At 43.0% G+C, this 16690-nt stretch overlaps 1 protein-coding gene across 1 annotated transcript in view; it reads left to right on the plus strand.

The window, feature by feature from the left end:
• Positions 1-8952: 8952 nt before the first annotated feature.
• Positions 8953-16690, plus strand: part of Megf10 (multiple EGF like domains 10) — a 110718-nt gene continuing 102980 nt past the window's right edge. The window contains exon 1 of the mRNA XM_059245951.1: positions 8953-9072. Coding sequence (XP_059101934.1) covers positions 8957-9072 — 116 coding nt within the window. The 5' untranslated portion in view covers positions 8953-8956. The remainder of the gene's footprint in view (positions 9073-16690) is intronic.

Raw genomic sequence — 16690 nt, forward strand, 5'->3', positions numbered from 1 at the left:
GACATGATTGGGAAGTATTTCAGACAGAAGACAAAGCAATTTTAGTATGGAAATACTCAAAAAATAGTCTTATTGGTTAACTCTTACAGCATAACATTACCTCAAACTCAGTTGCTTAAAATAACAAACATCTATGACCTCCTAGCTGCTAAGGGCCAGGAATTTGGGGTAGCTGAGCTGGCAGCTCTGGTTCAAGGTCTCATGATGTTGTAGTCAGTATGTAGGCAGGGGCTCCAGTCATGTGAGGGCCCAATGGGGGTTCCACATCCTGGGTGAATATGCAAGCTGCTGTTTCCAGGAGGCCTCCATTCTGTTGTGGGGTAACCACCAGGAAGACTGCTTGGACATGGATTTAAGCCAACAGAAAGTCTTTATTAGCTGGCCAGTGACTACACTAGGTGTTTCGGATCCCAGTGTAGCCCTCAGCCTTTCTCACAGTGAGTTTTTAAGCACAAAATCATGTTTTGGGTTGACACACTTCAATAAAAAGAAATTAGCCAGAAGTAGAACTGCAGAAGCCATAAACCAAAGAAAGTACATTTAGAAACTTTCTCAGAACTGTGGACTCTGATGGAGTAGGTATTTGTTTTCATTTTGGCAGGTGGTACTGTGTACATGCTGAGTTTTATAGATTGAATGGTACTTCCATCATGGAGTCAATAGTACTAAGATCTAGGGGTTGGTCCTAAAGGGTAAGGGCTTGTTACACAATCTTTACCATGTCAGTGTTCCTCTAGGCTGCTTGTGTATCCTAAAGATGAGACCATTTGTTTCTCAAGAAACAGATCCAAGAAGCAAGATGAAAGGTCAGTGTCTTTATGGCACACATTTTAAAGTTTTACTGTCCTCTTTCAATCACCTATTGATTATACAAATCTACATGAGTGTGTGTGTGTGTGTGTGTGTGTGTGTGTGTGTGTGTGTGTGTGTGTTGGGGGGATTATTCAATGCAGGGACCATAGAGGGGCACCATGGAGGCAAAATATAACAGCAAATATTGATTACAGTTAGTAGAGCACAGTTGAAAGAAAAAGAGAGTCACTTTTATAAAGAGATAGGATTTTTCTTTTTAGTGTATAAAAATAATGACTCTAGTTGAGAAGAATGGGTAGGAATGTCATTGAGGTGTATTCGATTATGAGAAGTTTGAGAAGTAAGTTTGATTTTACTTACTAAATTCTGGAATGAGAACTAATATCTAAATTTTCCTATTCTAATTGAGAAGAGATGCATTTTGTTTGTTAGCATGAGATGCCCTGAATCCTAGAAAGTATAACCAGGATTCAGAATGGTTAAAACCCCAAAACAGCCCTCTGTAACGTTGACTATAATTTCACTATTTCTCCTGGCTATGCTTTTTTTCTTTCACTGTTTCCTCACTTTCTGTTCTGGAGGCTTACCCCAGGAAGGTCATTTGACCTCACACCGACTTGCAGTAACCTCCATCCATTCCTCACCTCCAGAGGATTTGCTCCCTTAGTGAGGCTTACCAGTGCTCTGTATTCGTTTCCCTAACACCTCATTCTTCAACTATGCTCCTGCTCAAAGACTTCAAGTGAGTTAGGAACACCATGGTTAACCTGGTAAACAGCTCAAGACTACACCATCCAGCACTGCCCCTTTCTAACGCTCTACAGATCCCTTCCAAAACCTTCTCTTTTCTACCCCAAGGGTTGGCTCACACCTTTCTCTCTGTGACCTGTGACCCTTCCTGGGATTTTCATTTATCCAAAGGCTTCTTTTATCAGGTGTGATGCTGAGGACCTGTCAGGTCATAGGTGCAGCAGTCAACTCTGCTCTGTCTTAATTGTCTGGCTTCCATGGGAGACATTTAATCTCAGTGCTCCCCTTATGGATGTAACAGACCCACCCTAGAGCCACTGAGACTGTGTGTGAGGTACCACCCAAGGATCCCTAGTTTCTTTTCTTTCTAAAGCCAATGCTCAGTTTAACCTCTCTCATGAGCCTTCACAGCTTACATTGATTTCCCTTCCTTTTTAAGTCCTGGGAAGCCACTTCCAACTTGGTTTGTTTGGCAAATAGTCATATATTTCTTATCACTTTCCTCTTTAATGACTTTGAGGTTCTAAGGGCAGAGGCCATGACTTCCTTACAGGTCACAAAAGTTCCCATACTTTTCTGAATATGGGCCTGAAACAATTATTGTTTATGAATTTCCCCCGTGTATTGTGAGTGAGGGGTTCCTAGGAACACTGTAGAAGGCTTCCTAAAGTTGATGATTGGTAGGCCGCCAGGATCTTCTCCAAACTGTTCCTTAATTGTGGGGTTGGCTGGCTAAGTAGATGGAGCTGTAGCCCACAGTTCCCATAACAGCCTATTCCTGTCCTAACCACAGCCTGCACCAGGCTGTGGTGTTCAGTTTGTGGCCTTTTCTGTGTGGGTTGTGAGCTGCATCACAACCTGGGTCATCAACGCCTTGTCCTGTTTTGCTCAAAGTCCCTAAGAAATATTGAAACCATGATTAAATACTTCCTTTGTACTAATATGTAGGGGCTCGAGGGTACTTGTTACTGAATTATGTTTCTGTAGTAAGGTTTGATAATGACGGCTTCCTTTTACTAATGTTGGTGGCTATAAACATTTAGCTGCCCTTCTCACAGCCATTCTGTGTGACTGCCATAGAGCTCGCTAATCTTATTTAGAATATCTGTGTTAAGTCACAGGATTTGATTTTAGCAAGCTAATACAAATAATAACCCCTTCTCCACCAAAAAAAAAAAAAAAAAAAAGAAACAGAAAATTAGACATAGCAAATATAGAACTTAAAAGAGCAGTTATGCTTGGGCAACAGAATATACTGTTAGCATAACTAGCTTTGTGCTATCATTTAGATCTTAAATGTTCCCTAAAGGCCCATGTCATAAAGGCTTATTCTTAAATGTGACACCATGAAGAAGCAGCGGAACTTTTGAGGGATGAGGCCTCGTTATTGGGGGTTTATCCTTGAGAGGGATGTGGGACCCTGATGTCTCTCCCTTTCAAGCCATGCTATGAGCTGAGTACCCTCTGCTATGTGCTCCAGCCATGAGGTACTATGCTGCCGAAGGCCTAAGAGGCTAATTATTAGTTATTAACTCAAGCCTCCAAATCTGTGAGCCAAAGCAATCCTTCCCTTTGCCATGTTGATCAACCTTGAATGGTGAAAACAGAACTCATGATGGTGACTTCCATATTCCTTTTTGCCTGCCTGACTGTATTTCGGTGGAGGTCCTCATCTGCGCTTGCTCTTAGGACAGCCAGCAAACATTGCCAGCTTAGTATCAACACATGAAGCCGGTCTGTGGATACTCTGTCCACGGGCTTACAGGCCATGAGACACATTGCGCATTTCCATCTGCATCATATGAGAACTAACCACAGACAGTTAGTAAAGAAAATGATTGAAAGGCCAAGTGAAATGAGTGGATCTTACTATGGGGGGTGGCGAGGAGGGGGCAACTGGTGGTGGGAAAATAAGCATATTAATCAAGAAATTAGTTCAGGATAAGAAGCTTGGTTCAAGAGCACCCAGGTTATTTCTACATGCAAGTTTAATAATTCTAGGGCAGTGATAGATTTTAGAGCCAGGAAGGTTGTCTAGAATCATTTATTCCTCTGTTGTTACAAACATAAATTAGTAAGTCAACACCCCATTATTTATTTCTCCATGATACACTGATAAAGAAGCGCCACCTATTATTAGAACCCATACTCACTTGGTGCGTGGGTTTTATTCACCCTGATTATTTATGGTGGCTTCTGTGTTTGAACAAGCAAAGCTTCAAGGCAGCAAGAGTTAACTCGGCAGGCTGTTTCCTCGCCCTAATAGTAGTGTTTTAGCAATGCTAATCAGCTGTACTGATTTTCTGTTTTGATTTTTCCAGAATAATTAAGTGAATGATCTGAGATGCAATCAAGTTTGGCACTAGGGGGTTCATGCAAATGACTTATTTTTTTTTCTACATTTAAAATTTTGTTAAATGGAATCGTAAAGAAAGTTATTCGAAAACGAAGATCGAGTGGGTGAGGGTGACTTAACACCCAATTTAGAGTTTTAAATGTACTCAAAATGTCTATTTTAATGAAACACTCACCACTTGGTTATACTTTCAGTGTAAATAGTGCTGTTTATAAAATGTATTTTTTTTCAATTTTGAAAGAGAAAATATTGGAAATTTTTAGTATAAGATGATGACACAAAATAGGAAAAGTAAGGAGAAGATGTATTAAACTTGTCCTCCTTCGAAATAGGCAGAATGGAGAAAGGTGCTCACAGCCATTTCCAAATCTATAGAAAAATAAATAAAATACAGAAAGCATATGCAATGTTCTATTAACATCTTAAGATTGTAGACCAGCACTTTCAGTAAATAAGTTAGAATAAAGGGCAACCCAGGTTTCTGACTGCAGTGAAATCTCATGTTTCTATAGTAATCTCTAGTTTATTAGCATATTTATGAGATCTCTTCTCTCTCCACTGCACCTAAAACATTTGAACGATTTCTCAAAGAGTTTTAACCAGCTAGGTGCATTTGTGTGACTTCCTGCGCCTTGATCCAGCAATTGTCCTGGCTTTAGACATTTTACTCTAGGACACAGGTTATCCTGGAAATCAGCTGGTGTTCTGATTTTAATTAGGAAAATGCTTTGGGATGAAGAAGCCATATTTTTACATACACAAACACACAGTCACAAACAAATCTTTTTGAAAATAGTATTTTAATTTTATAAGGTTTTGTTTCAGTGAACTCATATATAATGCTTTCGCCATACAATTTTTAAATATTTATTTTGTCTTTAATCATTTTTTAATTTAATCATGTGTATATGTGTGTGCCTGCATCCTCATACAGACCTTTTGATGTACTGATATTTTCCCTTACATAAATGTCACCTGCAACATGTCTTTGATAGTTCTGGGTGCTGAATTTTAAAAACAAAGAGCAGCTGAGGCAGTAGCTTGACTGGTGATCGGTTATTGTTCAGACATGAAGACGTGAGCTAACAATCCTAGTATCCAGATCCAGCAGCTGCTGAGGACCATGTCTGGGTCCGTGGTCCTACTGTGGCTGGGGTCTGTGTTAAAGTCCAAAGCTGGTGTTGCCAACAAAGGTCACACTGAAGCCAGGGGTTGAGGTCACAACCTGAGGCCTTGGTGGTGTCTGGGAGCCATGCTGCTGCCAGAGCCATCCTGATCTGAGTGCTTCCAGGCAGAGCCAGGATGTTGCCTGGGCCTGAGCTGTTGCCGAGGGCCATGTCTGGGTCCGTGGTCCAGCTGCAGCTGGGGTCTGTGTTGATGTCTGTGGCCTGTCACCTCAGGGGGCCATAGGAACCACGCCTGATGAAGCCAACACTGAGGCTGACCTATAGACAGACAGATAGACACACACATACACACACACACACACACACACACACACACACACACACCCCTACCCACAAGCAAGTAAACAACAACAACAAAATAACTCAAACAAAGAGAGCAAAGCAAGGAAAAGATGACAACAGTCTGTCTCGTTGGCCAGCCCCTCCCAGAGATTATTTGCCTCGGGTGCAAAGGAAAGAAACTGGACGATTCATGACACAAGTTGTACATTAAAAGAGAACACACAGAGTCTTTCTTTTTCTTGGCAGTTCGGTTAGCATGCAGCAGTTTCTAAGTTTACAGACTAAACAGTTCTAATTAGTAAATGGACTGTTTGATTTGAAATGGTGACTCAGGAGATAAACTTCGCAATTCGGGGTAATTGTTTACGAGTCGTTGGCAGATTACCGTTAACCAGCCTTCATTTTGTCTTTGAGGGAAAAAATGAAATCCAGTGTGCATATTTCACACTTCATTGAAGGGAAATACTTATCCTGACAAAGAGAAGCTATGGAACAGAAAATAAAAACCTCTCTCTGCTTATTTGTTACAACCAAAGAGACTCAAGGTTTTCTTTTTCTGGTGGGCGAGGGAAACACTAACCAGTCTTCAGCTGTAAAATGGGGACAGTCGGAGCCCCTGCTTCCCGGGCAAGTTAATGTGAAGATGACGTCATTGGCATACAGGCCTGTGCTGTGTGTAGCCTACGGTAGCAGAGAGGAAATGGTGGTTGTCTTGCTCAGCACGCGTTATCATCCCATTCTCCATAGAAGAGCTTCTTAGATGATATGACAGTCAGCTGCAAAGCCCACTGCTGCATAATGTGAGACAGTGAGAAGTATCATTAGTTTGCACTGATTCACAAGTCATAGTTGGGCTACCTAATTAGGCTTCAGATATTGGAATTATTTAGTGACTACCCTTTTAAAAGATTTCACAGCCTCGCTTGATGGCTTACACTGTGTTTAATTATCCTGTAAATTCGTGATGTTTTCCTTCATCCTTAAATATTTCCACTCAATTTCTCTCTTGTGGAGTCAGAGATGGGTAACTTGCTAGAAGGTGCTTAAAGCATGTGTCCTTGCGGCCAGTCTTGACCTTGAAGAATTTAATATCTTTCATCCCATCTGTCCTCCTGAATCTGAAGGTTCTATCATATCTCAGTTTTTAGTTTTTTTTGCTATGCTTATTATTTATTTATTAAGTAACATTATCAACCCTGATGACTACTGAAGTATGCAATTTCAGCTACTTGGGAGGCTAAGGCAAGAAGGTTGCAAGTTCAAAGCCTGCATGGTCTTCAGAATTGGGTCAAGATCAGTCTTGGCAATTTATCAAGAGCCTTTCACAAAATTTTTTTCAAGTTAAAACCATGCTGGGAGTGTAGCTTAGGGGCAGAGCTCTTACCTAGTATGCATGAGACCCCACCTACAACCCCTAGAATCATCAAACAAACTAATAATGACAAACGACAGCAACAAAATGATGTAATCTTTTCAAACCACCAAGTTATTATTTAGCACACTTGATTCCCTGCATGAAAACTTCTTGTGGTGTGAAAAGTTTGTATAACTTCTCAAGATGACAGCTGTCACCCAGAAAACAACTTCTTTGATCAGACAATCTTGCCTCTCGTTGCTAGTTTTCTGTAGGTAAGACAATGCTTATCTTCCTCGTAACCTGTAACAGGCCAGCGATTTCTAGTTCCGTGTCCGTTTCTATGATGTGTTGATGACACAGGGTACTAAGGAAGCCTTTTGTATTGAGTTGTAGTCAGGGAAGGAGTGCATGTGATTTCCTATTGCATGCCACTACAGCTCCGAAACATTCATGCCTGGTGCAGTGTCTGCAGAGTGCAAGGTTGATAAATGCTCATTGGTGGCTTTGCTTGAATACCCAATCAGAGCCTCAATCTTAGGATATCCAAGCTGAACCCAGTGGTAGGTTGACTAGTTCCCCAAGGGCCAAATCCCAAGTCTTCCTCCTTGATTATTCCTACATACAGTGACCAGGACATGTTGATTCCATCTGCTAAAATGCTTCCAGAGTCACTCATGTCCCTGGTAACCAATGTTGCTTTCTAGTTCACTCCCGGTGGTCTGTCTGCCCACTCCTTGACAGATGTGGAAGGAGTCACTCTTTCTGCACACTTTAGTAGTGTATAAAGTGAGGACACGACCTCTCAGAGGTATGGTTGAGGGGAAGGTTTTTATTGTAGATATGAGGGAGAATACAACCAGAGACATCTGGAAGAGTTCAGAGCAGGGAGAGAAAGCAGTAGACTAAACATGGCCAGCAGGCTGGACCACGCCATGAAAGGGGTGGGGAGTGAGAGAGAAAGAGGAAGATAAGGGAGTGCATGCAGACAAAGGAGACCAAGAGAGAGGGCCAAGAGAGAAAGTCAAAAGGGAGGACCAGGACAGCACATGGCCAAAATGACAGGGTTACATGGGAATGAGAAGCTGGGGGAAGGGAAGCCCATGGGCTGGAGATATTTAGGGCAGGGGGTGGGATGAGAAGAGCCAGGATGCCCCATGGACTCTGGAACAGTTATTTGCGATGCTGAGAGAGCCTGGAGGTCAGCTTGCATTTTGGTATGCTAGCAGGCACCACCGTTAGCCATTGGTCCAGACTTCCCTTTGGACATGACAAGTAGCTCCTTGTTGTGCTTGAACAAAGCCTCACACTTTACAATAGCTTACAAAACCACTGTGATATGCCCACAGCCCCCCCCCTCTCTCCAGCTGTTGTCTTTCTCCTACATGAATTAATTGAGCTCCCTAAATACACCCAGCCCTCCCTCACCTCTTTACCCCTTTCTTGGAACCTTTATCTTCTCCTGCCTCCTACCGGCGTCCCTGTTTTCCAGGCTTCCAAATAAGTTGCTATCATAAGCTTGAGCTTCATTCTCTTCAACACTATGTCTAAACGGATTTACACTTTTCCCAGGTGTCCGCATTTTCAGAAACCGCTGTAAGATAGTTGATTTGGTTTTCATTCAAAAGATGGGAAAACTGAAGCGCTGTGTGAAGAAACTTGCGTCACCAAGCACCTCACTGGGCAGGAAAGGGGACTAGCTGTGCAGTTTTGGATATCTGCATTTTTGTTGTGCCTAGGATTGAGTGGCGCTCCTTGCACGTGGAATGAATTGCTTTACGAATCTCAGCCTGAGGCTGAGGTGCCTTTCTCTAGGCACACTCAAAGGAGGCTCTGTTTCATCATGCGCTCTTGGGACAAACGAGGCCAGATTCCTCTGCAGGCCCTCTTCTTCCAGAAGGAACTATGCCTGGCAAGAGAAGTTGTGTTGCTCTGGTGGGTTCTTTAACGTCAGCTGGCATAGATCAAAGAGCTTTTGTCAAATGAAGATCTGCACATTTTAGTCACTTACAAAATGGCCGGCACCCTGCACCACATAAGAAACGCCTCTCTCTCCCAGCAGGAAAAATCTGGCGACCCAGCTTTTTCAGGAGGTGGCTTGTGTGTGTTTCAGCCCAAGTGACAACTGGCGCTGAGTCCCCTGGAAACAACTCTGTTTGGTGACTTTAATGCAACTTCATTGTTTTTCTTCCTGCAGATTGCTCTTCAAAGAAAATGACCATTTTCTCAAACTCCTGCCTGGGCCTCATCTGCTCATTGTTGTGCTGTTGGGCAAGGGCAGCATCCTCTCTGAACCTGGAAGACCCCAATGTGTGCAGCCACTGGGAAAGGTAACTGTTCCGAAAGCAGCCAGAGCAATCTATTCTGTTATCACCACAGGCCTGATGCATAGAATGAAAATTTGAGAAGATACTTTGAAATAACTTTCCTGTGAAAAATCAATTTAATAAATTGAGTCATGTTACTGCCCTTGGAATGCATATTATGTGTGTGTGTGTGTGTGTGTGTGTGTGTGTGTGTGAACATCTGATTCTAACATGGGTACAGTTGTAAGATGGAGGGAAACATTAGTAACTAAAGTAGAGTTTGGGTAGAATTCTGTAAGCACTTATCCAGAGGTGGTGATTTGAGGAGCTGGACCCATGCTTGAGAATGTTGAGCGAACAGTGTGACGCAGCATGGGGTAACATTATACTAACACATTAAACGGTGTGGGATTAAAACAGTTGTGCCGTGGGTAGCTTGGTGGTCTGAGCCAGGCCTTGTCCAGGCCTGGTATAGCACAGTACTTCAATCTCAGCTCCTCACAAGGCTGAGGTAGGAGGATCACAAGTTCAGGCAAGGTCTGCCATCACTACAGAATCAGTTTAAAGTCAGAGTTGGCAATTTAACAAGATCTAGTCCCAAAATGGGAGTGAGGTTAATGTGGGGCAGGACTGTAACTCATAGAGCACTTGTCTCGGGTTAAATCCCAAGCATCAAACAAACTGAGGCCTGATTTTCAGATGAACAGGGAAGAACTCATGGGGACTTGGAGGTAGTATCCCCTGAGGTGCTCTGGAAGATGTGAGTGGATAGCAGTTTGGGGATGGGGAGTGGGGTGAGGTTTCTTCTACAGATAGAAGATAGCTTAGATTTGGTGTCTTGCAGATCACTCAGAACTGCAGTCAGAACAGTCAGTGGGGCACTGGAGAAGGTAACATCACTTAGATTATGTGAGGCAGAAGATGGAGGATCCAGGTAGATTATGTGAGGCAGAAGATGGAGAATCCAGGAGGATTCACAGTAGGAAATATGCAAAATGCACAAAGCAAGAGGCCACCCTTAGGGATCCCCTAGTTCCTGCTGAAGCAGAACCCGCCAGCCCAAGCCTGCCCTGTGCTGGTGCAGTGTGGTAGGAGCAGGCTGCACTGCTCTCAGGAGCTGCCTGGGGGCCTCAGGAAAGATCGCGATCGTTACCCCAAAGTAACCAACCGTTCATCAGAAGGTTTAACCAAGCAGACTGTGTCCAGTACTTAGACCGTGATGTGCATCTGTACTGGCTGAAGCACCAGTTCTCGGTGGTGTTTTTACGTCACCCTCAGCACCACGATTAACACATAGCAGAGTGCTGGGGACATACAGGTGTCTCCCACCTCACATCACACTTTGGAACCAGAGCTCACTGCCACCTCTGTTGGCAGCATAGAATCTGGGTAACAAAACACGATTACTTTATCAATTAAGTGAAGTTACAGATCATGAAACTTCATGCCATTGAGAAAATAGGCAACATAAGGTTGTATGAACTTATGGTAGTAACAGTGTCATATAGAATGAAAGAAATAGGCATCTACTAATTACCTGTATTATCTTAATAGTGCCTTCCCTAAGACATTTCAGTAGGGAAGTGTGCAATAAATACTTACTGAAAGAGTAGAAATGAGTCTGGAATGCAGGGGTGTGTGTGTGTGTGTGTGTGTGTGTGTGTGTGTGTGTGTTTGTGTGTGTGTGTGTGTGTGTGTGTGTGTGTGTGTGTGAATGTGCATTGTATCAAACTTAGAACCGCAAGGGACCAACTGCGAGTTAAACATCTTGGTGGTTGATGGCTTTAGGTGTGAGGTTGATGGCTTTAGGTGTTAGGTTAAGCTTGTGAGATGCTGACAAGTAAATCAATGGATCTTGAAAATGTATTGACTGTGATGTGAAACTGGTCCACCAGAACTTAGAGCCTGCAGTGTGTATCGTTGCCCGTGTGAAAAACCAGCAGAAGGGAGCTGAGTGAAGAGCACATGGGGTCGTGTGGTTTGACAGCCTTGGGCTTAGGAAATCAGGCAGAAACATGTGCCTGGGAGTGGCTGGAAATTTAGCATTGGGATGTTCAGCATGATGAGATAGGAAGTTGCTGAGGGGATGACCAGAAGGCATGTGGGATCTTCCAACCAGAACTGTTTGGAAGAGCGAATTTGACTGGATTCCTTACCTACATTTGAGCAAAGCTGTCAGCACCCCACTGTCTTGTCTTGCTCACCAGGGGTAATTCCCACTGTCTGGGACAGTGTGTGTGGCATGTAGTCAGTAGACGGTTATTGAAAAGTGGACCTACGTTCTGATTGTGAATGAGATGGCCAAATACGGATATGGGCATGCACAGTGAGAGAGACAGGCCACAGCGCTCTCGACACCTAGTAGAACCTGGAGTCGATCCTGAAATAATCACTGAGAGGAAAGGAGATGATGGGAGCCCCCAGGGACATGGGTTTTCTACCTGCTATGAGAAATAAGACAAAAGTCACAATCTCCTTGTTGATATACGGTTTCTTTCAAGATGATGATTCCTAGAAAAGGTATAAAAAACCAAAGTGCGCCGGGCGGTGGTGGCACACGCCTTTAATCCCAGCACTCGGGAGGCAGAGCCAGGCGGATCTCTCTGAGTTCGAGGCCAGCCTGGACTACCAAGTGAGTTCCAGGAAAGGCGCAAAGCTACACAGAGAAACCCTGTCTCGAAAAACCAAAAAAAAAAAACAACCAAAAACAAAAACAAAAAACCAAAAAAACCCAAAGTGCTTTGATAAAATAAAAAAGGTTAGATCAATTTAAAATGACCAAATGAAGGGATCTGAGATGGCTTAATGGCTAAGGGTACTTGCTGCCAAGTCTGAAGACCCAGGGTCAATCCCTAGAATCCACACTGTGAAAGGAGAAAATCAATCCCCATAATCTGTCCTCTGAACTCCATATTCGTACACACACACACTCTTACACATACATACATACACACTTACATACACACACACCCCTTCTCACACACACACATATACACCCAAGCTCACACATGTGCACACATACATACACATATACACACAACACACACACACACACACATACACACATACATACATTCTACATGCATATATACATGTAAAAATTCATGAAGGTGCAGGTAGTACATATATTTTCAAAAAAAAAAAATGTAAAGAGGAGACTAGTTCCAAGGATGTGTTCTTGGTAGCAGAGCTGGAGTAGGGCACATGGTAGACTGTTTTCCAGTGAAAACCACCTGTACCCTGAGGTTTAGAGCCAGGAAATAGAACCTGCTTCCCCAGAGTGACCTTGTGGAAGATGTGCTCTTAGGCTCCACCAGCCCTACAGTGTCAAAATCTGCATCTTAACAAGATGCATGTGTATGCGTAGACCTTCACTTTGGAGAAGCACAAACACAAACCCTTCGTCAGGCCCTGCTGCTGCATCTCCACTGACCTTGGAACATTTACTTTCAGATCGCGCCATGCCTTGTTTTACTGCAGCAACTGTGGTTTTAGGACGTTGCACATGAAAACAAAAGGACAGAAAATTAAATCCTGAAAAATGTGCAGGGGGAGCCTGTGAGCGAAGGAATCCTCCGCAGCATCCTTTTGGAAAGTGAGCAACCCTGAAGCCCTTGGCTCCCTCCCATCCCTGTGCTTCAGGAGTTCCAGCTCTTTCAACTAGATTCTTATCAAGATGGCGTGAAAGAGGAGAAATGGCTCCTTTCCCAAACCCCCAATTAGTAGTACAGAAGTGGTAGTAATTGAATCAGCAGTCCTGAAGCGAGCTGAGAGAAGAAATGATGATTATTACCATATCTGATTAAAGTAACAAGATAATTCAGGCAGATAAAATGTAATTAACCACTTTGGAATGTGCCCAAGTGATGATGGCTTGCCCCCTCCTGTTCTGTGACCTTAAATTAATTCCTGCTGGGGTTTCTCCCTTGTGAGGCTTAATAGGTTAAAATCATGATGATATGTTTCTGTGTGTTTGAGGAGATTAAACAAACAAGCCACAGAAAGCAGAGGGATCGAATCCCTTTAGCAGAGGGGCTTTCTGCTCACTACTTGCGTTTGAAGTGTAGAGTGTTCTGGGGTGACATCTGAGGGGCAATGTGAGAGGGGCAGAATTTGTCAAGGCCTGATGTCAGTTGTTAGTGCTGACTCCTGACTAGCTCACCAGCATTGGAAGCTCATGTTACTCGTGATGGGAAGTCGTCTAGATGGAAGTGTACTTGTGATGGGATGTAGTCTAGATGAAAGTGTACTTGTGATGGGAAGTAGACTAGATGGAAGTGTACTTGTGATGGGAAGTAGACTAGATGGAAGTGTACTTGTGATGGGAAGTAGTCTAGATGGAAGTGTACTTGTGATGGGAAGTAGTCTAGATGGAAGTGTACTTGTGATAGGAAGTAGACTAGATGGAAGCATACTCGTGATGGGAAGTAGTCTAGATGGAAGTGTACTTGTGATAGGAAGTAGACTAGATGGAAGTGTACTTGTGATGGGAAGTAGACTAGATGGAAGTGTACTTGTGATGGGATGTAGTCTAGATGGAAGTGTGCTTGTGACAGGAAGTAGACTGGATGGAAGTGTACTTGTGATAGGAAGTAGTCTAGATAGAAGTGTACTTGTGATGGGTAGTATTCTAGATGGAAGCATACTTGTCATGGGAAGTATGTTGCTATGAATGATTGATTGATAAATAAAACACTGACTGGCCAGTAGCCAGGCAGGAAGTATAGGTGGGAAAAAGAGGGAGGAGAATTCAGGGAAATGGAAAGTTGATGCAGGGAGATGCTGCCAGCCATTGTGATGAGAAGCAACATGTAAAGATACCGGTAAGCCACGAGCCATGTGGTAACTTATAGATTAATAGAAATGGGTTAATTTAAGATATAAGAACAGCTAACAAGAAGCTTGAGCCATTAAGCCATACAGTTTAAATAATATAAGCATTTGTGTGTTTATTTGAGTCTGAGTGGCTGCCAGCCTGGGCAGGACTGGAGATAACTACAGTTACAGTAGATTAGATGGAAACGTACTAGACAATGCAGACTTGGCCATTGTCACCTTTCAGGCCTTTGAGGAGCAGCTCCTGGTCAGTGTGGTGGCCTGGACTGCTAGCAGAGGAGATAACATGGTTCAGACAGTAGCCGGACATTGACCAAGGCACAGTGATGAGGGGGTGTTGGGAGAGGTGGGCCAGTTTGTGGACATTCTCCTTCCTGATGTCAACATACAGCTTCCAGCCAGTGGGCCCATCGAGAAGTGGCCGCCTAACTGTCCAATGACAGATACTAAGTGAGTTAGGTGTAGTCGCTGACAAAGACTATTTGTGACAATGGGAAAAAGTTCACAATGTGGTCTCAGGTTTCAAAAGTGTATGCATTGTATCATTATAATGTAAGAAAAACCCCAAACCCTCAAGCTAAACCCCAAAGACCACAAAAAACAGCAGCGTGCTGTCCGCGGGTACAGAGTTGCTGCAGAATTCTCTCATTCTAATTTAAAAAGCTTGTTTGCCAAATTTCATAGTGTGCTTTGAATTTCTTTAAAACTGAAAGAGGAAGGGGAAGAGAGAGAGCTCAACCAGTGAAGACGTGCTGCACAGGTCTGAGCTAGCTCCCAGCACCCATGTAAGAAGCGCAGCATGGTGATCATGCTTGTGTGGACACACAAACACAACTTTCACCTCAAAGCGAAAAAGCTTATTTTGGAGCCAAATCTGAGTGATCATGGCCCAGGAACAACACAGATTTAGGTTCCTGAATTTCATTGTTCCAAGGTGGAAGCAGTTTCATGAACTTTTTTATTGTAACAGAACAAAATAAAACACAAATCAGGGCATTTAAAAAATATATTGGTAGAAATATCAGAGAGGCAGTTACAGCCAGATAGAGGATCTCAACTATAGGCCTCGGATATTGTAGAAAACATTCTTAGCTCTTCCACTGCGGGAGAGTAGTGCTTTGTTAAGTTACTAAATTCCGAAAGTTTTGATGTGTTTATCAGGATCTTAGGTCTGACAGAGGTGGCAATGAATGGCTTTTTATGGGGCTAGTGGTAGCCCAAGAACATAATTACAATTTCTACAGTCAGCAAGGTTTTAATCAGTCAGTCAGCCCATGGCTTCATTCCAGGATGCTTGTTGACACTTGTAAGCCCAGAACTGGGGAGGCAGAGACAAGAGGATCCCTGGGCTCACTGGCTAGCCAGCCTAGCCTATGAGAGACCTTGTCTTAACAGACAAGGTGGATGGATCCTGAGAAGCAAGCCTTTACATTAACCTCTGCTTCCACACACACCTGGACACACACATGCACTGGAACACAAATGCACATGTACCTACAAGTGCACAAATAAGCAGCTTTGCTCTCCAGTATGTACAAAACTGAGTTTTGTAGCATGTCCTTTGCAAGTGTCTGGTAACCCTGTGTCATGTCCAATCCTCACAAACTAATTTAGTTCAACAAAATCCATACGGTAGGGCCTGCTAGAGCAAGGATTTGCTTTTTTTTTTTTTCTATTCATTTTTTATTTCAAAGCGCATGTGGGAAGTGGCTCATTTTTCTTGTAGGTGATGCAAGTCCATAGCTATGGCATGGGTCTGTCCTCAGAGGGAAGGAACAAGGATATAATAATGTGGCTTCAAGATTCCGTTATTTACAAGCAACTGGGTAGGAGAGCAGACAGACTGTCAAGGAAGTCTCAGGACTTGCACCCAAGTGGACCTCAAGATGCTGCTGGGCGCTGAAGAAAATACTAGTAGCTTGATGTGACATGTCACTTTGAGAGCACTGATACTTTGGCAGAGGTCTCTTGCTTTGCACAAAATGAATCACCTCATGCCAACAGGGCTCCCTTGTACCTGAACCTGTGCCTTTGGAAGTAGCAGGACCTCTCTGATGATACAGAAAAGAAATAGTCACCCACATGTATGTGAGAGAGTCTAGCTCTGATTATCTGTTTAAAATGTGATAATCAAAGCCCAGGGCAGCGAGATATTCTGAGGACGGTCATCTGCTTTCTCAGAATTACAAACTTGCCTTCTTCTAACCCAGTGATCTTCTCAGAGGGCCTGTTATTTCTGCCTAATATTTCTTGGGGATCTTTAAATGTCCCTAGGTACTACATTGCAGTGTGCCAAAAAATGAAATATATATATCAAATATTATATAAATATATATATATCAAGTATTATATAAATATATATCAAACATTATAATTATCCCATGTATCTCCCATTGACATGCAGGTATAAAATAATCACCAAGACCAGTTTCATGTTAGAACTTCTTCCTCTTGTCTGTTCTCCTGTTGATAGTTCTTGTTAATGAACTTAGACTATTGATTTCCCTGCAAGTAAGTCAGTGATGCTTGTCCCATTTTTTTGTTTTTGTGTAGATTTTAATGGCGACTTAAAGCAAATTTTTGAAAAAGAAAATTCTCGTGATTTTCTTGTAGGCAGACGTTATATGCTGGAGCATGCAAAAGGCTTCAAATTAACAAATATAGAATTGAGTGTCAAGTGTTCTCTGTATTTCACTTTCCCAGGCCACAGGATTCTACTTTTCCACTCTACCGAGAAGGCATTAGTAGAGTGTAATGGAGAACAGAACGCTTAGAGTGTAGCAAGCTGCTGACATGACTGTTTCAG

Source organism: Peromyscus eremicus, chromosome 19 (assembly GCF_949786415.1).
Source record: "Peromyscus eremicus chromosome 19, PerEre_H2_v1, whole genome shotgun sequence".
Lineage (NCBI taxonomy): Eukaryota > Metazoa > Chordata > Mammalia > Rodentia > Cricetidae > Peromyscus > Peromyscus eremicus.